Source organism: Drosophila mauritiana, chromosome 3R, assembly GCF_004382145.1.
Source record: "Drosophila mauritiana strain mau12 chromosome 3R, ASM438214v1, whole genome shotgun sequence".
NCBI lineage: Eukaryota > Metazoa > Arthropoda > Insecta > Diptera > Drosophilidae > Drosophila > Drosophila mauritiana.
The window spans coordinates 9,630,764-9,656,704 of record NC_046670.1 but is presented as its reverse complement, the minus strand read 5'-3'; the positions used below and the strand labels follow the sequence as shown (position 1 = coordinate 9,656,704).

Here is a 25,941-nt window from a genome sequence, read left to right as displayed (position 1 = left end):
CATTTGGAGAGGCATTGCCGATAAGCTATCATTTCATTTCCAGGCAACACAACCCGTTTGAATATTCTCCCCAAAAATTCCCCTTCGTTCCGGCAGCGAGTTATTGCGGTGAAAATGATTTGAATTCATTTATCATGTTTAATGCGAGATTGCCAACTGCGCTTCTGGAATGTGGCAACCATTTTTCAACAGCATTGACATCGGTACAGCGTTTTCCAGACTAATAGAGAGCCCTTCCTTAAAGAGGATTTATGTTAATAAAATCAGCACGCTTGAAAACAGCAGTTCTAGCTTTATTCAATGAAAAAAGCAAACTTAAAGGCTTTTCGGATAATGAAATATAAAACTAACAAAGGAATATGTTCCCATCTAAGCTTTTGGCTGGAATTTAGGATTACTAAAATATCTTCAAATATCACATAACGGAGTTTTGGGAGTATACTTTCTTTTATTTAAGTTCATAGACAGGTAACAGATATAATGATAATCCCATGGAGTTCACACATGCACTCACTTGGTTGGTTTTGCATCCCGCATAATATTTTCCCAACCGCAATCCAATTGGAAGCTTTTGTGATAGAAAATTATGCATTCATCCTAAGCTAAACCCCAACCGTCAACAATTTTCCCAACCGCTCAGCAGGACTCATCTTTAGCATAGCAAGCAGCTTGAAAATCAAAAGGTACGATTATGCAGTTGCACTGCCTTTGAATGGTGAAGTAAAAAGAACGTGGGCAAGCTGTTGGGCACGTGGATTCGGGATACACAGACTCCTTAGTTTCGAGTGCCTCTGGCCCAGACAACTACCCTTTTCAACCGCAAATAGAGCGAACAGCAGTGGCATCGCCTTGACCGATTCTGAACCTGAACTGCTCTTGACATCGGGGCCTGGGTCGAAATTATAAGCAGGAAAATAAGGAGGAGCGAGCATGTGGCATGCATATTCATAAAATTGCACTGGAACAGCTCGCAGGACAACAATGGCAGCACGACAGCAACCAAAAGTGAAAATCCAAGGAATGACAGCCATGAGAGTTGGGAAGGCGCCATCGCACAGATGCTACTCCTCCATATCCTCAGTGTTGAGGTACTAGCTTTATATATATATATAGCTTATATAAAATACACGAAAGCGAAACTAAATAAAATGTAGTTTTCAACTTCTTAAATATGTGGCATGTTGAAAATGAAAATATCTTACTGCATCTGCAATAAACTTTAATATTCATACTCTAATAAATTGTTTATATTTTAGCGCCCGTGAATAAAGTCTGTCGTTTTGAATCAATTACATCGTTTCTAGCTACCAAACTTGAACAGCACTGGCACGGGTTGAGTTTGCTACCGCATAGAAATCTGTACTTCACAGTAACTAAATGACAAAACGGGCATTCGGGCCACAGATGCGGCAGACTCTTCCTCTTTTGGCCTCCTCATATGCATTGTTAATACACATGACAATCCTCACGCTCGCTGGCAGTCTGTGAAATTGCGCATACGCCACGTTGACGGATGGACGAGCCCCCCAAGGCAAATGCTGGCAAAATAAACCACAAAAAAAAAAAAAATAAAAAAATAAACAAACCGGAGCAGAACCCTTTTGATTAAAGTCTTGTCCTAGCCCATTTTCATGTTCATTTCTCAGCAGAATAGACAAGCGCACTTCAAAGGATCTGCTCGACTAACACGAAATAGCCGCTGACCCGCTGTCAGATTTGTATTCCGCTCTCCCCGGGAACATGAAATAAATTGAAGAAGACCGGCCGGCCAGGTCCGTAATATTTCATTGGAGTGATTGCGGAGTTGAAAGTTGTGTTGCGAGTACTCACCACCATGTTGTTGATGGTGAATGTGAGTTCTGCCCGCGGACGCGACGGCGGTGTGCTGCAATTGGCCCGCAGGACATCGCCGGGCTCGTAGCGTGTGTGTTCCGTGAAAACCTGTGGACGCTTCTCGGGCAGTTCTGAAAAACAGGGAGAATAATAAGTTTAGTTGTAGTTACGTTACAGAGTAGGATTCTAAATTGTGAAAATTGCTTGCTTAGTGGTAGCTCTTTTGTAAAAGTTGGATAAAATCAAATAAACTAAAAGTATGTTTTGGAAACTGAGATTAAATATAAAATTTTGCTTTAGTTCTTCTATTAGACTATAAACTTAAAATACCTTTCAAAGAAAGAATTCAATTAAATTTCTGGGGTATGAAAGATGACAGTTTTGGGCCATTTCGCTTTGGAATGCAGGAGAGGGATCAGGCGTGTACAATTCAATTAGCTGACCCACCCGACACAAAACACATTAATAGGCGCATAAGTGCAGTCGAAGACCAGGAGACCCTTCAATCACAACCGCAAGCCGAAGATACTGGCCCTCGCCACGCCTAACTTTTTAATTAAGTCAACCGGGATGGAGCCTGGATGGGATGGACTACCACAAGACCCGGGGAGAGAAACAAAGTAACTAATGAAGAAAGTAATTTCCATGACAAAGGCGGCGGCAACTTTGCTCTTTTTCCCGCCCCGAGGCAACTTTCTGCTTTCAGGACCTCTGTGTGGCTCGCTTCCTAATCCCCATCCGCTTTTCTCTTGGCCGCCTGCGCTTTTTGCCTTGCAGATTTTGACCTTTTTACGGGCCAGCATCGAATGCCTCTTTGCCGGCTTTTGCTTCGCCTTTGCCTTTGCCTTTGAGACTCCGCCGTCAAATTCCTCCTAATGAGGGTCAGTCTGCGAGTGCACACTGTACCAAAGAACTACAGCTTTGGACAGAACACATGAGCCATCCTTCAACAAGGATATTCAGTTTCATGTAGAAAGACGCCAATACAATTTGTGAAAGTGAATGCATTTTTCTTCATCTCAAGGGACATTCTTTTAGCCGTAATGTTGAATAATACACATTGTTTGAAGAACAATAACAACATTAAATTAATAAAGAGCACTCTATATTTTCTGTAAGGAATTTAGTCATCAACTTATTCATCTCGACCAGTGTAAGTCCTTCCCCTTCGAACTTAATTTAGCAGCTGACCAGCCTACTTTGCACTTGGTTTTAGCCTCGACTCGTGTCATTAAGTTATTAAACTTAAGGCTGCCCAAATGTTTGCCAACTATAAACTTTTGACTCGGGCCAGCCGAAGAAGAAGACGTGCTGTGATGGGGGCTGTGACTTAATGAAAGCCCGAATTAGCATAACTTTTGGGGCCAGGCCACCCATTTCCAAGACCGCCCGCCTCCCACTCACAGCACCCGCCACCACTGTGGTGTCCTTGAAGCAGGCTGAATGCCTTGAATTGCCCGCCCCGCAAGGACAAAGTGTTTATTTTATGTGCCACGCCGACGTCGAGACGCAGGCCTGCGTTCAACCTCCTTTCAGTGGGCTCCTCGCCGGATCCCTGGATCCTTGGGCCGCAATCTGATTGCCACTTGAGCTCATTAACACACGATTAAACCTCAGAGTTATTTACACCGAGGACGACGCGGCTGCATAAGCGAATGAGTGCGCACAACTAAACCTGGCCAAAAGCAGCCCGCTGACGCTGACTCGATGCATAAAACATCAGGCGGTCAGCCATAAGGAAAACTATGCGCTGAATCGATGAAATTAAAGCGCAAGTTTACGCAGATGAGATGAGTGTCAGTCGTTAAAGTCGAGAAAATCTGATTTACCAAAGAAATATAAGATGGAACGCTGAGAAAAAGCTTGTGCCACAAATTAAGATGGTTCTTGAGCGGAATGAAATCCTGACTCAAACATTCAGAGAAAAGGTTCAAGGAAGTTGAAAGTATGCACTAGGGTGCGATATCTATCTTGTTGTAATGATTTGTCCCATAGTTTTCCCTCTGTGTAGAAACAATATGGTGTCCGTGGCTGTTTCTGCCTGCTGTTGGCTACAGTAATTTATTGTTTAGCCGGCAAGTTATTGGGGTTTTAGTGTCGACGACATTAGGCCTAAGCCGCAGAAGCCTACAGCCGAGAACCCAGCGAAACGAACTTACAGAACCCGCAAGATATAGATGCAGAGGGGGAAAACCGCCAAAGCCCGAGATTTGAGGCTGCTGGTCTGGTAGGTTGGTAGCCTGTCAGTGTGTCAGTTCCCAACTGGCTTATCCAGCATTGATGTATGTTTGGTGGTCCCAAGGACCGAGGACGCACGACCAGTGAGTAACCAATTAAATGCCGCAGCTTGTAATGAAACTTTAATCAGTTTGGAGGCGTCCTTGAGCGCGGCCTCATGAATTTAAAGTAAATACACGATCAAAGGCTTTAATCCCCAGATGCTAGTTACGCAAAAGCGGCCAATTAAATGGGCTAAATGCGGCGTTAAATATATAGTAGACGGCTGGCGGGGGGCAAAGGCAAGGCGATGGCAGATCCAAAGGGAAAGGCAAAGGCAACGGCAATGGCAATCTAATAAAGGCCAGGCCAGAACGGCAGACATCTGAATGTTTAATGCCGGGCAACAAGCAGCCAGTGAGCCAGTCAGTGAGCCATTTACCCAGACGAGCTCTCAATCAAACACACGCACAAACACAGCGGGCAATCCCCCTCGGAAAGAAGGACCCTCGAAGGGTTTCAGGACACGCGGGGATGTGGCAAATAAATCCTGCCCAGCAAGTGGCATAAAAATCAGCGAATAAAGCACAATTTAGCTGTCGGAGCGCATTTCTCGAATGCTTGAGGCCAAGCGGATAGAAAGATTAACTCCGACGAGCGCTGAAGCTGCGCCATCGATTTAGGTCGCATTACGCATACGCCCCATATGGCTGCCGAGCCCCACACAAAACAAGTACAAGTGGAGGCCACATTGTTGTGCATCGAAGGGCATGCACTATGGATAAAAGGAATCCGTAGTTGTATATGTAATTCAAGGAGCAGCACATATTGCTCGGCAAAACTTATAGAAAAATATTTTATTTTATTTTAAATATATTTTACTTTTATCATTATATCTATGAAGACTTCAGAAATCTTTTAAATTAACTTTAAAAATTTTATATTTAGCCAAATAAAATTCATAGTGTATCACTTTGCCAGCTGCTGGCTACGCAAAGGACAAATAATTGTTAAGCCGAAACGGACTGGCGCTCATTGGATTTCATGACCCTGGCACGCTGATTAAATTCGTAATTCAGAGCGCGCCGCTCCACGCTCATTTAAAGCGCATAAGGCCGTGAAATGCGTGGAGCACAGGTAAGACTACCAAATGACCCCCAGACAGGTGCCCCAACCAGAACCACCGGAGACCACCTAACCATTGAACCAGCGCCTCATTGCCGGCAAACCCGCTTATCTGGCAAAGACGAAATGGCCTGTTAATGACGCAATTTTCAGCGCAAAACTTTGCCAACCAGCAGAAACATCTGCTGCGACCTTGGCCCCGGCCAAAAACAAATTGCCAAGAAGGCGAAAAACTTTATCTCCCGGTCGAAAAGCAGCCACAGGATTTGGGATTCTGGACTGTGGATACTGAACTCAGCCACGGAACGCTGACCGACGATCAAAGGCGAGTAATGTCAAAGGCTAGCCGAAATAGATACACTCGCTCGCCCGCCGCTCCTTTGAAAGCTTTTAAGCGCACTTTAGGCCAATTTGGTTGAATCAGCTTAGAGCGCCAGACTTACCAACAACTTGCATGGTGTCCACTGCGGTGGCGGTTGAGAAGAGCGGGGCATCGGCGGTCACTTCGCATGAAAAGTTGCCAGAGAGACCGAATCCCACGTTGCGCAACAGCACCTGGGTGGCATTGGAGCTGCTTACCTGTTGAGCAGAAGAGCAGATGCAGCATTTAAGCACGGTAAAAGCGATATATGCAATTCAACACAAATAATGGTAATGTGAAAGTATGCTTTATATACATATCTAAGCCTTTCTCTGATCCTTAAGTATCTGCGTATCAAAGAACACACTTGAAACTTTTACTATGCCAAACAAGCTGTCTGTAGTTTTACTATATTTGTTAAGTACTTTGTGTTTTCTTTTTACCACCTAAGAAACAATGTTTTGCTGGGCTGGGAAAAACTATAAATCGACACCCACGTGCCATCGCTCAGCTGTCCGCAATCTGACATCGAGTCCAACAAAGAAATGCACTTAAATTTATTAAAACAGCTTAAAAAACAAACAAATACAAACTCAACCACCAGACAGCAGAGCAAAAGGAACGACAAAAATTGCCTTCTGCTAGGTAAAATAAAAGTTTTCGATGACAAAACGATAAAAAAAAAAGGAATGCACCCAAAATAAAATAAAAAGGAGAGTACACACAAAAACTAAAGATAAACTCGCTGGCACAAACTCAATAGCCTGATGAAATATTTAGCCAGATTCGGAGCAACTTTATCGAAGCAACGAAATTGCAGGGACCTGCCAGCTCCCACTACCCTCACCGTCGGCTGGATAAACTTTTTCAATAATCTAGCCAAAGTAGAATTACCCCATCCGAGACTCAATTCTCCGTCCTCGTCCTCATCCTCAGCTCGTCCTCATCTCCAGCCAGCCACGCCCACTCTTCGCTCGGCAGATTGCAGTTTTTGCAGGTGGGCGACAAAACTCAGACGCAGCATGCAAAAATTTAAATGAAATTTTTGCCGCAGATAGCCGCGCGTTGATAGCGCCCACAAAAGCTGGCATTCCGACGGCAGGCATCCTGGCGGCCAGGTGTCCCCTGGCATTTTTTGAATAACCGCCAATAACAATAAAACTGCCAAACTGAATATGCATGAGCGGAAAGTTTAAAATATACAATATAAATAAATGCAGTGTGCGCGCAATTAAGGACATCAAAGTGGAGCCTCGTTGGTTGGCTCCTTTCAGATCGACTGAGTCGAGGTGGAAGCCAAAAGGGCAGGGCTCCGAAATCTGGAACGTTTGGCGCTCCTGGAAAATCCATTCTCTACATAAGTTATTCATTTTATTTACTTTGGCTTAAGTTCGAAGGCCTTTCTACCCACTAAATAGTACTCTTTAACCAACTATTCAAGTAAACTTATCTTAAAAGCATTTAAAGTAGGGTATCTCATTGTTCGGTTGCAAACCCAGAACTACCTTAATAGATACTTTGTAATTAAAATGCACACTTACATCCACATGAATGCCAGGGAATGGAAACACTTTTGTATTGGGGAACTCGCCGGGCGTGTAGCGGTAGAACTCCAGCTGGCCACGGTAGAACTTGGCCGAGTACAGTGGAGCCCCGTCCAGGTCGTACATGCAACGCAGCACCACATGCTGGCCCCGTCGCACCGCCGGTGGTTCGATTATTAAATTGACATTGCGCAGCGCGCATTCGACGAGCTCTGAAACGAGAAGAGAGAATGCGGGGTGTGTTGTGAAAAAACGCTGATGGAATTACGTGCGAACGCAAAGCCGGGGGGATTCCAATTTAGTGTATTTATTTTAATAAATTATTGAAATATTGTCCGAAAGCGGACTTTCCTGCGACACTGATAACACATAATCCGGCGCTTAACTGCACCGCAATTGCTTGCATTTCAGTTGCAGGCGTTTGCTGTTGGCATTGGTTTTCGCGGCGTTGGGTTCGCCGGCGGCCAAAATGCTTAAAAATGGCATGCAAATATGCTGAAAACTCAATTTAGTTGGTCAACTTTTTTCGATACTCTCATATCATATGGAGTCGTCGCGACAATATGATGGTTTCTATAAGCTAACCAAAAAAAACATTACTAATAGTACAATATAATTCCTGAAAGTGATTGTATCATTTGCGCTCTTAAACTATTAATTTAAAAAGTCAAAACATCTACATTAGAATTGAAAACATTTAAGAGTATTTAAAATGTCTGGCAGCTTGTTTTGGTTCGTGTTTCTTGTCAATTGATTGTCATATTTGGTGCTTAAATGATTTATAAATGTTTTTTCGGACTGCGAAAGCTTGATAGATTATGGTGGGATTTTGCGAGGCCAGTTATGTAAACGAATATTACTAAATTGAAACATTATACTAAAAACCGCTGTCCATTTGTAAGCCGAAACTAAGATAGCTTGCAACTGCGTTTTATTGGTAGTGAAAAACAAAATTCCAATAGAATGTCAAACTAAAATTGAGTATTATAGGTAAGTCATTGAGGGTACGTTTTTATATTTAAGTCGAACGCTTAGCCAGATTTATGGACTTCGGGTCCGAGTTTTGGCCGACCTTCACTTACTTGGGCAATTTTCTTGCTTGCTTGCCAACTTTTATTAATTACCAAACAATCAACGCCAATTTCCGGCAACTTTATGACCGCCCATTTCAGAGTCGTTTGTCAACAAATGCGTAGCATAATTCAAGGCGACCAGGCGGTGGGTGGCTCTCCCTCTAACCCACACCGGGCCCAATGGCGCTATCCCGCTCTGGAACTGGTGTTTTACAAGCGTTTGCCACCATTTCCAACATAGCCTAACAAGGCACTCAAAAATTTTTTATATCTTATTTGGGTCACATTTCATGCGGCTGTGCCCTTAAGAATAATGGCACATAATTTGCGGCTTTCCCAACAGTCCCTTTGTGGGCGTGGAGTGGGTGGGAGGAAAGTCGGGAAAAGCCAAGAAAAGTCCGTGGAACGCGTGGCAAGGATTCGGTTCCTTGTAAATCTCTCGCGAGGCGAATAAAATAAAATTGTTTTCATTCTTTTTCTACATGCCAGCTGTGCGTAATTCATTACCTTCGGGAGTTCTTTGCATATCGGGCGATATCTTCGGCGACTGCATGGAAAATGCCAGGGAAAATCAGCATGATTTTCATTATGCCTGTGCCGTTGTCGAGCTGCCCTTTAACATTTACTCTATTTGCATGCTGTAAAATGAATTCTTGCACATTGACCTTAATGACCAGCGGGGCCTGGCATGATAATTGGCCAACTGCCTCTGTATCCTGGCCAGGGACACCGGTGCCTGGGCAACAATAAATTGCAAAATAAAGAAGCCTGGGAAATTATAACGCATTGTATGGACTTTCAATTACTCTGCACGAATAGGATTTTCCCAAGGAATCTATTGTAGTAAGCTTCTTGCTTGCGAATGTTAAATTTTATTCAGTGTGCTCTTAAAAATAATATTTGTTATATTGTTAAAAATATTATTGTTATGTATATTTGTTTTTGGTACAATTCCACAGCACTTTTTTAAATGAGCCACTGCAAAAGTTATATACCCCTAATCTGTGCAGGTATTGCGGTGCAAGAACACCTGCCTTAAGTTAAGCAGTACCTTAAAGTCCTTGCTAGTCGCATAAATATTTGCTCACTGGAATCGAAAATTCCGCTTGTTTGCCAATTGAAAATTGGAAAGTGTAGTTGCCGGATCCCACCCGCTGAGAGTTTTCCCAGCTTTCCCAGTTTTCCGAACCAAAAAAGCAGCAGCAGCAAAAGCGGCGAAATGCAACCGCAAATACTTGCTTATTGCTCGGAAAACTTTGCTTGTTAGTGTTTAGGTGCAGGAAGGTGCAGCAAGAAATCATAGCACACGGCCGGGTGCTGGGGAAAACCTGGAGGGGGAAAAGCAACAGAGAGTAGCCAAACAATGTCTATAAATCCACACGCACACTCGAGATATAGTTGGAAAGGTAAAAAGTTTGTGCAAAAGTCACATATTTGTTCGATTCTGCTAAGTGCCAGCTTACAAGTGCCTTGTCCTTATCCTTTTGCGATTTGTTTACATGGCAGCCAAAGTAAGGACCCAGAAAAAAACAAGCAGCCCACCTTTGCTGTTGAGAGAAATATCGTTCTGGATTGAGGATTTACTCACGAGCTAAATATCAATGCACCTGGCTTGTTTGTTTCCATTCCCTTTGTCCTGCTCGCTTTCATTTTCCCAGCAACTGCCCTTTCCACCTCTCGGGCCAGTGGACGCTTTTCACGCTCTTTTCACAGCACTTTCCCGCCCTTTTTTTTATTGTTTTCCAATCTAGCTGGAGTGCGTCATTCGTCGAAGCCGCAAGAGATACCAAATTGAAATTAGTTGCCCTTCCTACCGCACAGTTTAAGTTAGAAAAGTTAATGCACCTCTATTCCATCGTGCTGAAATTCATCTTTGCTGATGAAGTATTATAGAAAGCAAAAACTCTTAACTTGATTGTACTAATAGCCAAATTAAAAGGATAATCTTTAATGCAAATCGTGCTTACAATATTTCTCTTCCTGCTCCCCACAAGATACCTAAAAAAATAACTAAATTGTGTCTTGGGAATCTGTATATTAGCTTTAGTTTTGAACTGATCGATTCCTGTTGAAGACCTGCCATAAACTGTGTTCAATTTGTTGCGAGTTTGGAATGGCTTGTCAAACACTGCGCTTGCTTACGGTTTCCTAAGGTCCTGAAAACATGGCAGGACCCAAGCAAACGTGCTGGCGAATTGGAGTGGGTCGATATGAATATCACAGCATAATAATTTGCAGAGTCGCTTTCATATCGAGGGAGGCCGAAAACAAACAAGTACCAGGCCAGCAGATGGCATGTAATATCTATGTGCATTCATGTGTACGTGTGGGTGGCATTGTCTCGGTATTTAATAGGCTTTTGTTGCAGCTTTCCAATGGAAATGGAGGTGGAGAGTACCGTTCTGCTCCTTGGCTTGTTTGCCATGGATCTCCCCGCAACCACTCTGCCGATCCTGTTGCTGTTTCGGTTTCCCACCAGCGTCCTTATTGCCCGACTCCCAGCTCATTGAAAGATTTATCATTCACCAGAAATAGCAGGTTCTCGAAAGGGAGTGGGTGGCTCAAGAAGAGATTGGCACACTGAGAAAAATCGTGCTAGGGAAATGCAACTTAATTCTTGCGTTGAGGTTTCAGGAGCTAGAATCATTGCTTTCAAGATGTTTTAACAGTAGTTTTAACATTATTATTAGTAATGATTTTATACAATTTACTTTTAGCTGTTTTGAAATGCTTAGTTAAAAGTAATTGAGTTGCAGTGTTCCTCAAATGACGAGCCACCTGTCCGGAGTCCTGAATCCTGACCGTCAGTGTTGACACAGCCCACATGGGCACCCCATACACATGCATAATGGAATTTCTAATAACTGCCACAGCAACCCGACTCAACTGGACTGAAATCGAGAAAGGAGGACTTGAAGACCATAAGACCTGAACAGGAGCAGCCAAGCCTTCCTGCTGGGTCAACAGCATTTAGTGACAATAAGCGTGATGCAGTTCATTCGCTGAGGCGGGTCAAAAGCGGTTGGTTCGTGCGTCGGTTTGCTTTTGGCCAGGATTGAAATAGCTGGCTGGTAGGATGGCCAAGTGCACTTAGTCAGGCATCGGCGAACATGCACTTCAGCAGCGAGAACACAAATGGCAGGGCGACCCCATCCAATCCGAGGCAAAGCAATTTAATTAACATAAAAAACGCAACTCGCACAATTCGAGACCATAAATCAAAAGCCCGCACACGCCCAGCACTAAACTAATGCCTTGGAAAGAACTAATACGGCACCCAAACTGGAAAAATGTCTGGCAAAAAATGCAGTCGGCAAGAAAAAAGGGGTAGCCCAAGGGGGCTGGGACAGCGGAAAAACTAGGAAAAGCGCCTCTAATGAAACCGAAAATGCTAGTTATGGTTTACGATGCCCGGCTCTTATGTGCAGTTCTGGAAACAAAGTTGGACTCCGAGAAACATTTGTTTTTTGTCCGCTGTGCTTTTGTCACAACGTCGATGGAAAAACAGCGGGGGGGAGGGGGGCAAGGGCCCAACCCAAAGCCACATTCAAATCGGAAACATAAGCGTTACAGAAACCCAAACCGAGACCGAACCCAAAACCAACCCGTTCGTGACGTGTCCAGCGGGCATCAGGCTAACAACAAAGGACCCCAGCATAATTTAGTTAAAATTCCCTTTGTCCAGGGGCGTGGCACACCTCGCCAAAGGAAATGAAAAATGCTGATTATGAAAACGCCAACTATAATTTGTTGTGTGTGTTACGGCTGCTAAATGAGCCGTTGGCCGAGTTGGGCTGGGGATTTGATTTGGATTTCACAATTCTCATTTCCTAATTGCTTGATGATTAAATTCAATTACGAATGACAATTTAATTATGTGTTGGTTAATCAAATATCCAATCGAGTGATTACACAAAAAATCGAAATCATTTAAATTACACAGTTTTTAATCGTTTAGGTAATGTGTGTTAAAGAGTTCAATTAACATCACAAGCTTTTAATTGATTGCTAGTCGCTTGCCCTTCTGATTAATTTTTTTTTAGAAGACCGTGGCCCTTCAGCAATTTATAAAATATAGTAAAAATAAAAAATAAAAAAATTATAATTAAAATAACTTATATGAAAGTGCTGGAATTATAAAAACTGCGCAATTACATGTGTACATGATAATACAATTGATTCCGCCAGAGGCACTAACTAATTTAGATTGCCATTAAATTCGATACCATCAAATGTTTAATCCACCATTTTTTATAGGCTTTAATTAACAAACGCAAGCCCGTTATTGATAACAATGCGCTCCAGCTTTTTACCACTCAATATTGTACATTTTTTAGGAACTTCGCCGCCACTCGGCAGTGGTTTATAAAAAACAAAATCCAGACTAACTCGCACTACTCCCCGGGGAGGCAAGGCAAGAAAAATATATATGAAACGAAGGAAAACACTCCTTGTCTGCTTTCTGCAAACAGACATTGGACAGGGCAAACAATAGGAATATATGCGATAAATGAAAAAATAATAACAAACATTAATCCGAGTGTTGCCAGCTCGAGTGGATGATGGCGATGGCGCTGCTGATGATGATGGCGATGATGATGTGCCGAAACGGCGTCCTTTTAACCCCGCCGTCGTACCGGGTTATCCTTGCACTGGCGCTCCTTGGTCTCGAGATGGTCTTTCGTTATCCTCCGCTTCGCACAGAAGCGCTAAGCAAATAAAACAAAAAGGATAACTGTGCAAATATTGTGCAGACGGCTTGGTGCGCGAAACTGGAGACGGGTGATGGTCGCCGGGGAGCGGGGGAAATGGCAAACAGTCACTGCTAAAAACATAAATATGCATGCGAGGGCGTTTGTGTTTTTATTTTCCAACGGATGACATTGCAGTGCTCAAAAGTTGCTCAGCTAAATACTCGACGCCCATTTTAATTTGCTCTACTCCTTAAGCAGAGAAAGTTACACTGCCCCAAAATAAGTACTGTTCAAATTATGTTAATATATCTTAGACAAAAATTTTTTAGGATTTTAATACACTCTGTTCTTCTGTTTTAATTCACAAATAAATTATTGTTTTCACTACAAATACCAAGTTAGTTATAGCTTACTGGACTGGACAGCTAACTGGAATAGTATACTGCCTTCATCCTTTCAAATTTATGCATAACTATAGGAAATTAAATATATATAATATATATATACTCTCTTATCATTAAATAACGATAACAGCACGAACTTGTGTAATGTTGAACCTCACAATAATTTTTTTAGTGCACCGATCCACATCTGCTGGGTCGTATTTATTTAGTTTGTTTTCAGCTTCTATGCCCTGCTCACTTGGCGTATACGCAACGCCGGAACGCCGAAGACTGCGAATACGACTCAATTGAGGCTGGGCAGCAAACATTTTGTTATCTCGGCACCAGCATCGATGCCGAATGGATTTTTAGTTCAGCAAGTTTTTCGCAATTTTTTTTTTTTTTTTGCTATTTTCCCCCTGCCCAACTGCGTTTTGTGTGTGCACGCCGACTGGGTTTCCTTTCCTTTCCCCCAACAAGTATATTTTTTTCCCGGCGCTTTTCTTGTTCATTCAGTTTTTCCATTTGGCCCAGTCGGAGCGTCAGAGCGCTTATCTCGCATGCCGCATCGCGAACTGCTTGTAAATAGCATTCATGGCCTGACACTAATGGAACTTTTGACCGTTTGTGCTATCCGCTGCCCATTTCCATTCCCATCCCAGTGGGCCCGGGCCTGCCCAGCCACAATTTCCCCCACTCCCGCCGCCCGACCATTCCATTCCATTCCAATTGCCCCCTGGCACCGTGTCCGCTGCAGGGACAAAACTTGGATGCCATTCATCGACTTCGCTATCGCTTTCCTCGGAGCACTATTCTGGTACCCTAAGTCTTAAATGAAAGAATAGGAGTTGGAATAGGTCCATGACCACCAACTTTTGTGAAAATTTTGATTGAAAATACGATGTTTTATCAAATAAATATTTTTAATCTTTATATTTGCTCATTGTTTAATTTGTTTTGGGCATAAACATAACAAAGGGAGCTTGAAATAGTTTTGTAAAAAAAAATATTGCACTATGCTCAGGTACTAAAATTTAAAATTATAAATAAATGTAACCCATTATGTGTCTTTCTAAAAATGAACTGTAACTGAAATATGAACGGTACTACAAATTCGTTAGTGTACCAACTATTTTTTGAACAACATTTTTGTGCTTCTGTTTTATGGGAACCCGAATTCGCACAACTTCGCTTGTTTTTTTTTTCCAAAGCCTTTTTCTTTCATATTTCTTTTTTTTTTTGTGTTTTTTCTATTTTGCTGCTGGTATCAATTTTGCGAGCCAACAGTTTGTCGGGTCTTTCAACAAGTCGTTTGTTGGCTGTTCTTTTCGTGGAAATGGAAAAACCTGCTGCGCTGAAAACAAAGCAATCACCTGCCACGTCTCACGAACGAATCCTTTTGATTTTCCGTTGAAATCTATCGCTATCTACCAATTTTAAACTCGAAAGCCGGCTAATTAGCAGACGATGGTCAATATTTGTCAATCGCAATTTCGATTTAACGCCAACTCCACATTGCAATAAAACTTAAAATGAATTTACCCAGGCCAAACTCTCTATTTGATTAGAAAATTAATCTCGACGCTGTTTTAAATGCAATTTTCATTTTGAAACGGGATCGAAGGGATCAAGGGTGGGAAAATCGGCCAAAACGGTAAGGCAGGCGATAAACGACAATGGCATTCGGAAATTTCATTTTTGGTAACTAGATCTCTCGACGCAGTCACACAAATGTGGTGTCAATGGGTTGTGTGGCAAATGCAAAGGGTGGACTGTATCCATTTCGTTTTATGTTTACAATTTGGCATGGTTTTTGTGCATTCTGATTTATGCATAAATTGATGCTACTAGTTGTTTGTTTGCCTATTTACTTTGGCTCGCTGGCAAAAAGCGCATTTGCCATGGACATCCTGTCCGTTTTCCCGTTTCCTGTTTCCCCGACCGCCATCCACCATTTCTGGCTGGTTTTTGGTCATGCCAGAGATTCAGTGGCAAAAACATTCATAATTTTAATTAAGTCATAGAAACGTGCTGCACACAAAACGCAGATGTATTGCACTGTGGGAAAACATTCGTTCTCTATATCAATAATAATATTATTTTGAGTTAAAGCATTGTAAGTATTTCACTACAAATATTATTTTTCCTAAGAAGAAAGCAAGTTAATGAGCTTTCCTAAGAGCTCTAAACTCTTAATGGTCTACAAGGATTTGTTTTCAGTGCATCCCAACCAGTACGCTTAACTTTTGTGTGCGAGTTTTCCCGCCAGCCGGTGGCCGTGGGTTTTTGTTTTGTTTCGAGTTGTATTTGGTTACGATGCTCACAAAATTGCACTTGAAATTTATCCCCGAGCCTTATTAGTTATTTACGCAGCAGGCGCGTTCTCCGTAATGTGTGAGTGTTTGCTTTGTATGTGTGAATGAATGGCTCTGTGCAAAGGACCCGGCGGCGATTTTGGCCAAAACCACCCAACACCACCCATTGCCCACCGCCCCAGAAGGATCCCCTCCTCCCACCCATTGCAGATTTATAGCCTGCAGCAGTTTTTAGTGTTTTCCCTTTGTTTCGCCCTACGTTTTGTTTATTTGGTTTTGCAATTGTTAAAAGTTTATGTCGTTTTTGTTGCGGCTGTTGCATTTCGCACACACAGTTTTTGTTTTTCGGGGGGAGTGGCACTGCCAGAAATACCTAGAAAAACAAAGTGAAAATAGAATAAACTGAAAAACTGAAACAAAAGTGTGGTATTTTTGGGTGCGCCAGTTGCGATTTTGTCGTCGTGATTTGTTCCAGATATTTTTTGGCAACGTTGCTTAATTAAACGTGAACTATTGCCAGATGGAGTTTAAATATTAGAATTTGCTTTTTCCAATAATCTGCAGACTCAGACTAGAATCGCAACATGCGGAGGAATGCATTAAAATTTCCTGTAAGCCTTTTCTGAACTCTGTACATCATTTGTGTTTACATTAACGAAATAGATTTAAATTCAGTATTGCGTTTTTAGATGGGTATATATATATGTGTCGTGGCGAAAATAATGAGTATGCGTGTAGTCGCTGTTTAATTCTTCTCCAAGTTCCCTTTGCTATTATGCGTGTTCCTATTTATGAACACGTGGCGAAAATAATGAATGCGTTTAGTCGCCGTTTACTTCTTCTCCATGTTCCCTTTGCTATTATGCGTGTTCCTATTTATTGTCAATGTGTGAGGATGAATAGATGAATTATCTAGGATTTTGCAAAAACGAGAGCGATAGAGCTGTTGCTGAACGTGGCCACTTGCGCTGCTTGGTTAGAAAGGGAAAACTATATAATGAAAAGGAAATGCCAAAAATTGAGAAGAGACAAAGCAGGCTGCACGAAACGGGAGTGAGGCATTAATCGTGGAGAAGCCAAAGCAGACGCAAGTGGACTCGTTGACTGCGCACAGCTGCATAAAAATTATATTGTGAAAAGAGTTATGAGCAACGCTGATATGGACGGACGGACGGACGGCGAGGCCCCTGATATTCTTAACCCGACATCAGAAGTGGGATCTGTGCCACACCCTGCATTTTCTGAGGATCAGTGGCGTGCAGTAGTCGAAATGCAAAATCGGAATTTGGCTGAACTTGTAAAAATCATGCAAGTGACGCCGGCACAGGCAGCAAAGTGGTGTTCAACAACCGATATAATTCTAACTGAGCACCCCCTTAAAGGAAGTAAATTGATCATCGCACTAAGTAACTGCATGGAAGGAACTGCATCTCAGTGGCTAACACAAATCTCGTACCAGGGTATGACTTGGCAAAAGTTCCAGGAATTATTTCTGCAGCGCTTTGAAACCGAAGAGACGCCGGCCGCTACGTTTTTAAATTTACTCAACAGCCGCCCGACTGCCGACGAATGTTACGCGGTGTATGCGAGTCGGCTGGTGACGACGCTGACTACAAAGTGGCGGAATATGGAAATAGAAGAAATTGCCGTTACAACTGTTCTTGCGCATATGGCAAACATTGACAGTCGTTTGCAGCGCGTCCTCTTCACATCCAATGTGCGTACCAGAAGTAAGCTACAGGCGGAGTTAAAAGCGTTTACGTTCGACAAGAAGCGACATGCTCGAGATGACAACCTTGGACCTGACCAGAAGAACCGTAAGGCATCGCCAGTTGTATGCCACTTCTGTTCAAAGCCGGGACATCGAATTGCTGAATGCCGAAGTAAAATGCGACAAGTTAGAGAGGCGAAACCGCAGCGTGAAAAATCAAATGTTACGTGCTATCGGTGCGGCCGACCGGGACATTTCTCCAACCAGTGCCCGAAAAACGGAAGTGCAGCCAAACAAGATGTGACTCAACAGAAGACTGTTAACCAATGTTGTGTGACTGAGCCAAAGGGAAGCTTGCATCAACGAGGTGAGATCTATGCAATTTGTTTCTATTCCGGTGCAGAGTGCTCCCTTATCTGGTAAACGTATAAACAATACTGTAATGATAAAAGGCATTGGTGGTGGCAGTGTGTGCAGTACATTGCAAATCTTGAGTGAAGTCACTATAAACGAAAATATTATGGAAATATTATTTCATGTAGTCCCGAACGAGCAAATGAGGAATGATATTCTGATAGGGCGAGAAATACTTAAACAAGGCTTTTATGTAATTTTGGCATCCGATAATTTTAAAGTTGTAAAATCAAAAACTGTTTTGATTGTTCTTACAAAGGCTGGTTTTACCTTTAACCTTGCTAAATTCAGTTTTCTCAAAACAACGGTTCAGTATTTGGGCTATGAAGTGCGAGCGGGAGAAATTCGTCCGAATGTGCGAAAGATAGCTTCATTAAGCTCCTTGCCTCCTCCTCAAACTGTCTCCGGCGTTAGACAATTCATTGGCTTGGCCTCTTACTTTCGCAAATTCGTGCCTGGATTCTCCCAACTTATGAAACCATTGTATTCACTTTCGTCTGGTAGCGGCAAGATTACATGGAGCCCTGAGCTGGAAGAGATCAGACTTAAAGTTGTGACGATCCTCACAAATGAGCCTGTTCTGGTAATCTTCGACCCGCAATATCCTATTGAGTTGCACACTGATGCAAGTGCCTGTGGATATGGAGCGATACTTTTGCACCGTATAGAAAGTAAGCCCCATGTAATCGAATACTTCAGCAAAACAACTACCTCTGTTGAATCTAGATATCACTCCTACGAGCTGGAAACCTTGGCAGTGGTAAAAGCCGTTAAACATTTTCGCCATTACCTAATTGGCCGTGAGTTCGTTGTCTATACAGACTGCAATTCATTAAAAGCTTCTCGCACAAAAATAGATTTAACACCCAGAGTTCACCGCTGGTGGGCCTACTTACAATCGTTTAATTTCGAAATTCAATATAGAGAGGGTAAGCGTATGGCTCATGTGGATTTCCTATCAAGAAATCCTTTATCACCCGAACACATTTTGTCAATAAACAAGATTCCCGAAAAACGAGTAAATCTGTCTGAAATTTCAAGTACTTGGCTTCTTGCTGAGCAACGGTTAGACCTTGAGATAATAGAAATAGTTAACAAATTGGAGTCAGATGAATTGGCCGAAAACTTGGCCAAAACGTATGATTTGCGAAAAGGTGTATTATATCGCAAGGTCCAAAGACGAGGTAGAACAAGTTATTTACCAGTTGTACCCAGAGCTTTCAAATGGTTAGTAATTAACCAGGTACACGAGTCGATAATGCATTTAGGGTGGCAAAAGACACTTGATAAAGTGTACCAGTATTATTGGTTCGCTAAAATGAACAAGTATGTTCGAAAATTTGTTTCAAACTGCATAACTTGTAGATCAGTGAAATCATCTTCCGGGAAGGTTCAGGCGGAACTTCATTCCATTCCGAAGACAAGTATACCGTGGCACACCATCCACATAGATATAACGGGTAAATTAAGCGGCAAGAGCGATTTGAAGGAGTATGTCATTGTTCAGATCGATGCCTATACAAAGTTTGTTTATCTGTATCACACCTTAAAGATAGATGCCGAAAGCTGTGTTAATGCTATGAAATCTTCCATATCCTTATTTGGAGTACCAGATCGCATCATCGCCGACCAGGGCAGATGTTTTACTAGCTCTAAGTTTTCAGAGTTTTGCGTATCGCAGAAAGTTGAACTTCACTTGATTGCTACGGGAATGAGCCGTGCAAATGGGCAAGTGGAACGGGTGATGGAAACACTGATCGTGGCAGGACGCACTTGGCGAAGTCCAACTTGCACTGAATTGTACAATTTCTCGTGCCACTGAGGCAAGTCCGTTAGAAATGTTAATTGGTAAACAGGCTCGACCCCTTGGATTAGTTCCCCCATGTGAGACCGAATGTGAAATAGATTTGGCAACTGTTAGAGCTCATGCGACAGAAAATATGAATTCCTTAGCGTCTTACGACAAATCGCGATTTGATAGCAGTAGGGCAGCCGTTGACAAACACCACGTAGGTGACTATGTGCTATTGAGGAATGAAGAGAGACACCAAACTAAGTTAGATCCGAAATTCAGAGGACCGTTTTTGGTAACTGAAGTATTAGAGGGTGACAGGTATACACTAAAGTCGTTGACGAGTAACCGATCGTTCAAGTATTGCCATGAAGATATACGTAAAATGCCGGATGCAGAAATCCCGAATGAGTTAAACGAGAATGTAGAGCAATAGTTGAAATATAGAAACAGTTGAATGAAAAGAAAAGCCCGCCAATGAGTTCTTTTGTGAACGAGAGATATCCGTCTAGGTGAGACGATGAATTGTGAGTTATCCGTCTAGGTGAGACGATGAATTGTGAGTTATCCGTCTAAGTGAGACGATGAATTGTGAGTTATCCGTCAGGTGAGACGATGAATTGTGAGTTATCCGTCCAGGAGAGACGATGAGTTTGGATTGAATTAATAATTAAGTGTGTGTGAACTGGCGGAAGATCGATATATAGAAATCGATAAATGATAATGTTAAGATAAGTTGTAAGCTGATGTATTACTGATCAATGAAACTGAATATGAAAACAGAATAAGTTATCCCAGCAACAATGAAATAAAAGCTGTTTTGTTTCTTCACAGAATTAAGATTTAAGAAGTACGCCTAATAAAGTCAAACTAATGAAATTAAATGTTATTGAATAGTGATGAAAGTATGTGATCTTGATATCTTGGTATCTCGGTATCAAAAGCTTACACGAGGACGTGTAAATGTCAGAATGGCCGTGTCGTGGCGAAAATAATGAGTATGCGTGTAGTCGCTGTTTAATTCTTCTCCAAGTTCCCTTTGCTATTATGCGTGTTCCTATTTATGAACACGTGGCGAAAATAATGAATGCGTTTAGTCGCCGTTTACTTCTTCTCCATGTTCCCTTTGCTATTATGCGTGTTCCTATTTATTGTCAATGTGTGAGGATGAATAGATGAATTATCTAGGATTTTGCAAAAACGAGAGCGATAGAGCTGTTGCTGAACGTGGCCACTTGCGCTGCTTGGTTAGAAAGGGAAAACTATATAATGAAAAGGAAATGCCAAAAATTGAGAAGAGACAAAGCAGGCTGCACGAAACGGGAGTGAGGCATTAATCGTGGAGAAGCCAAAGCAGACGCAAGTGGACTCGTTGACTGCGCACAGCTGCATAAAAATTATATTGTGAAAAGAGTTATGAGCAACGCTGATATGGACGGACGGACGGACGGCGAGGCCCCTGATATTCTTAACCCGACATATGTATAAGCAAACATAATTTTGCCTTTATTTCCATTTCAACTGGTTCATTTATTCGTGGAATTTTGCAATTTAATTCGTAATAATCGCCCTGAGCTCGGTTCAAAGCTCCCCCTTTTGCTTGTGGCTTCCGAAGTTTCCCGAACTTCTGCATTAATACCAATTTGCACTTGTCAATCAAGGCAGCACTCTGTAGCCAGAGACCTACAAAACTTCTAATGAGCCTAATTATTTCAACTATTTAGCCAAATACACAGACGCACAGACACAGCCAAGTTTTCTGTGGGGAGGGAGAGTGAAGAAAGCATTCCAATGCTTGCCAAATTTTGCTAATGATAAATAAATTATGCGACAGCAGCCGCACAAAATGCCAAGCCACCGACCCTCCAGACCAGACCAGACCAGCCAACCACCCAAGAGAACCACAGCAGAAAACAAATAAACTCACTTCGCAATGCCAAAAGATAAGTATACGCCCCGTGGTACCGTGGTCCTGCGGCACCAGCCCTTAGCACATTAAAGCCCGGGGGTGCGTGAATGGTATCGCATTACCGAAAGCAAGCGCACATGCGTTAATAAACAAAATCTGTTGCTAATGTACAAAATAAGTTAATTATGGCAACGCAAATGCGAAAATGCGGAACTCTCTGATGCTGGCGACAACTTTTGCAGCTTTTGCGAAAACTCTCTCTGCGTTTTTTTGCTGGCTACATTTTAGGTTCTGGTTAGAATCGTGGCTATATACATATATACTCGTATATAGTTGGATGTGCACTTTTCCTGCACCCAGCTTTGTTCTTTGTGCGCGATAATTGCGTTTTATGGCTGTGGCAAGCAAACAAATAAACAAGCCGGCAAACAGACGAAATCGTTGTTGGGAATGGGTGTGCGAACATGCATTGTGGGCTCACATGCTGGCAGTCACGCCACCGAAACAAATAATTACAAATTGCATTAATAATAAACAAATACAGACGCGGGGTCTAAGCCTGATTTGCGAATTCGATTTACCTTTGGCAATTTTTGCGTGACTAGCATAATTTGTTTGGTGGCCGAAAATGTTGGCCCAACAGCGCCCACTCGTATGCCGCTGGCATTTTCGCAAGTACTGAACCACAGGAAATTTACATATTTTATTTGTAATTTGTTTGCCTCCTGTCAATATTATTTTGCAATTAATATTTCAATGATAAAACCGTTGCATTTGTGGAGGGTTCTTGGGGAAAAAGGTTGCACGTCAGTTTAACTTCCACATATACTGACGGAATAATAATTCGTCTGAAAATCCATAAAATCTACCAATGCCTTAGGCCTGCAAAATTCTCATTTAATTAGTTAATCCAAGTTACTTCTAATTAACATAAGCAGTTACTAAATTGTTTAACCTTTTGTGCTCATTTACTGACTACCAATATAAAGCGAGTATCGGGTATAATCACGGAATATTGGGTATTCTATAGTCTAGCTCAATTCGACCTCCGAAATGTATTTTTATTGGACGCATTCGAGTGAGTATTGAATTTATAGTTTTTTTTTTTTTTTTTGCATTTTGTTATTAGTGAGCAAATTGGGAAATTGATTACGAATGTCCAGCGTTGGTTTACCATCAGTGTGCTCATGGGATTTATGGTATTTATATGTCCCTGATTATTATGCACTTTCGGTAGAGCATAAATTGATGGAAACGAGTTTACATAGTCGACGGACCGTGAAAACCATCCACAACCATCCCCGATTCCGATCTCCCGGAAAATCAAATTAAATTTATTACTAATCCGCACAGCTTTCAATGCACTGATTTATAGCCACACTTCTTTTCGGGGGAATGGTTATGGCCTACAGTCCGTCGTACATCAGAACAATAGCAGCCCGTTTTTGGTTCTAATTCACTTTTACTAATACACCACTTTGCCGCCAACCCCAGCCCATTAACCCCATCCATTAGCGCCTCCATTTAATAGGGAGCTGATGCCTCAGATTTTCCTTCTACTGCTGCGGCGGATGCAGATCTTCACAATGCCGTGAACCGGAGTGCTCTGGATTTCGGGCTGGAAAAGACCTACAACAATGCACTCCAAAGAGTCACGGATCTCGGCACTTCAATCCGTACCCCAACTCCAATCGAATTCTCACCCCTTCCGCCGGCTGCCGAAAAATTCACTCGAGTCAGAGATGTGTAATATTTCTGACTCCAATTTCAAGTTTTATACATACTTTAAAAGAATGTAGTAGTTTCTAAAGTTGCTAAGCTAAGCATGTATTTTAGAGCGGCAAATTATTTGTATTCTTCGATGTATCACAATATATCAATAGCCACTAAAACTTATTTTTAGACGAGTACCATGTTGGTTGTGGCCTTGCTTTTTCTTTTTGAAAATGCCTGGAAAAGGCCGCAAAACATCCAGAACGACTGCACTGATTGCAATCGAGGGAATGTCCCCATTGAAATGCTGCTTAAGCTGTTCATTAGCAGCGGAGTAATGGAGCAACAGTCTGACACAGGTTTGCTTTGGCAAGTGCGGATGGCCCCCTGCACTCGCCAAACGCCCCTCGATTCTATATACTCGATTCGATTCGATTCGATCCGCCTCGATTCTGTTCGATTCCGGGCGCCATAGTGTTCAGTTTTGTGGCCATGGCGACACGGCAGCCGGGGTCATTAAAAACTTTTTACAAGCATTCGGCATCAGCATTAGCGCTCCTCGAAAGTGGAGTGTGTGTGCGGGATGTGATTCCTCTGCTGATTGCCATTGACAGCGAGTCGAGTGGATCCCATGGCACCCCATCCCCAATCGAACCCCTTTTCCTCCGCCAGGATGACACCTCGCCACCGCTTAGGACCGCCTGTCAATCCCTTTTATTGCCCGGCACTCTCCACTTCCCACTTTCCACTCGCCAGATCTTTGCCACTTCGTCAATCAATTGGCGGCTGTGTATCGCAGTCGATGTCCCTTTTATTTGTATTTTATTATGCCAAAGTGTTGTTTCGAATGTCATTTCATGTATCGATTGTTTGTATCTACACTGAGAAAAGCAAATACATACAAGACAACTGTGTGTTGAGAATGAATGGCTCGGAAATTATGGCATTTTGAATATTGCAATGATGTAAATCATCAAACACTCAACTTAATGCTTAAATCGAATAGGTTAACAACATATTAACTAAACATCGATTATAATATTTTCTTCCTTCTAAGATTATATTGTTTGTTTTTGACATGATGCGTATCTATTCTAGAGGGTGTATTTGTCGAACTCTTTTAATTTCCGACTTTCATTTGGAAAGGGTGGAAATACTTGGGGATAGAGTCACATTCGAGTCACTTAATTGAGCAGCCGCAGCGTCCGACTTGGCAAAAAATAAGTGGAGCAGTCAATTGAGTTGGGGGTTCGTGTGTGGTTGACAGTGCCCCAACCTCCCAGATACCCAGATACCACTTGAAAAGGGATGACAGATGGGGGAGGGGGTGCTCACTGGCGATGCCTGACAAATACTTCATTAAATTGAACAAATGAAACTCCTAAAGTGCGTATTAATGGTCTCGAATTTGTCGCTTCGGAAAATAGTTAGGATCCTTCACAAAAATGCTTTATGATTTATTGAAAAATTTTGGAAGATGAGGTCGCTTTTTTCCAAGAAGTAAGTAGGTAAAGAACAAATTTTACATTATGATTTCTTTCGTTTCTGACATTAGGCATAACTTTTCTATAGAAACATTTTTGCACGCTACAGCTATATTTGTTTGATGGCTTTTCAACCCGCACCTTTGATGTTTCCCGATTGGTAAACATTATCATTGGCAATATAATTAGACTAAACAAATGGCAGACTCACCCATGCTCAGAAGTAGAACGCCGAGGAGCAGCAGGAGGCATCTGGTTGGAAGAGTCCGGCAGTCGGATTTTCTGTGGCTCCGAATCTGACGATGTCCCGTATCCGTGGCCCTTTGGTGTCCCATTTTGGGAATTTCGCTCAAGTCGCCGGCTGACAAATCTCCGCAAAGTTGCAACTCCAGCATTTCGAGGGGGAAAATACTATTGCGACGCGTGTCGGGAAAATGTCTTGCATTTGTGGCAAAGACAATTTAATAAACACTTCAACGCCGCACGCCGCACTGTCTGTTTCTTGGGACTTTTTAGGGGGGTGGTTGAATGGGGATGGGACGGAATATGCAAATTATTAATGCTCGACTGGCAGCGGTTCGGTTTTATTTGCGCTTGGCAAATTGGCTCATAAACAAAATGTCTGCACTGCGCCCTGGGAAAATCGCGCTAAAGAGCAGCCGGATAATTAATAATTTGCCCGCGCCGCAGTTTTTCACTTTCACTCAAGCTGGCTTTCGATTGGCACTCCACGAATTTGCACATTTCGCTGATTGTTTATACATTTCCATTTCCGCCCGTTAATTGTTGCACGTCCCCGACCTTTTTCGTCGATTTCGAAGATTTTCCTCTGGTCTTGATTTATTTTTTCTTTGATTTCATACGGCACCCATTTGGTATCTGCCAAGTACTTCACTTCACGCACTCATAAACGTCCCTTGTGTCCAGCTGTTTTGCTCCCCGGAAGTGCTCTGCAAAGCGAAATGAACAACAAACAAAGTTTAGTTATTGTGTAATTAAATGGAGCAGCCGTCGTCCCCCAAAACGCAAGTATTTGGCATGTAAACAAACAGTGAAAACCGCACCGCAACACAACGCGCCTCACATCCGAATCTAAATTTTCCCGGAGCGACAATCCGCGCCTACGACAAGTTGACAGACGACTGAGGAGTTATCAGGACGCTCCCCAAGAACACACCCCGAAAAACATGAAGACATGAATACTTGGCCTGGTGTGACGTAGCGCAGCGTTAACATTTCCAAAATTAGCGCGCTGGAAGTGCGGTGGCAGCATGTTGCTGGAAACACAGCAACATGTTGCCAGTAGCAGCAAGCAGCACGGGGAATCTTTCCATATGAACAAAAAATAAGGAATTACATATATGCTACTCAAA

The 25,941-nt window shown here is 42.5% G+C and overlaps 1 protein-coding gene across 1 annotated transcript in view; it reads right to left on the bottom strand.

The window, feature by feature from the left end:
• LOC117144614 overlaps window positions 1-25,941 on the bottom strand; it is a 49,257-nt gene that overhangs the window by 5,377 nt on the left and 17,939 nt on the right. Inside the window, exons 2-5 of the mRNA XM_033309908.1 lie at window positions 24,780-25,518; window positions 7,078-7,292; window positions 5,619-5,754; window positions 1,831-1,964 (exon numbers count right to left, since the gene is read on the bottom strand). Coding sequence (XP_033165799.1) covers window positions 1,831-1,964; window positions 5,619-5,754; window positions 7,078-7,292; window positions 24,780-24,963 — 669 coding nt within the window. The 5' untranslated portion in view covers window positions 24,964-25,518. The remainder of the gene's footprint in view (window positions 1-1,830; window positions 1,965-5,618; window positions 5,755-7,077; window positions 7,293-24,779; window positions 25,519-25,941) is intronic.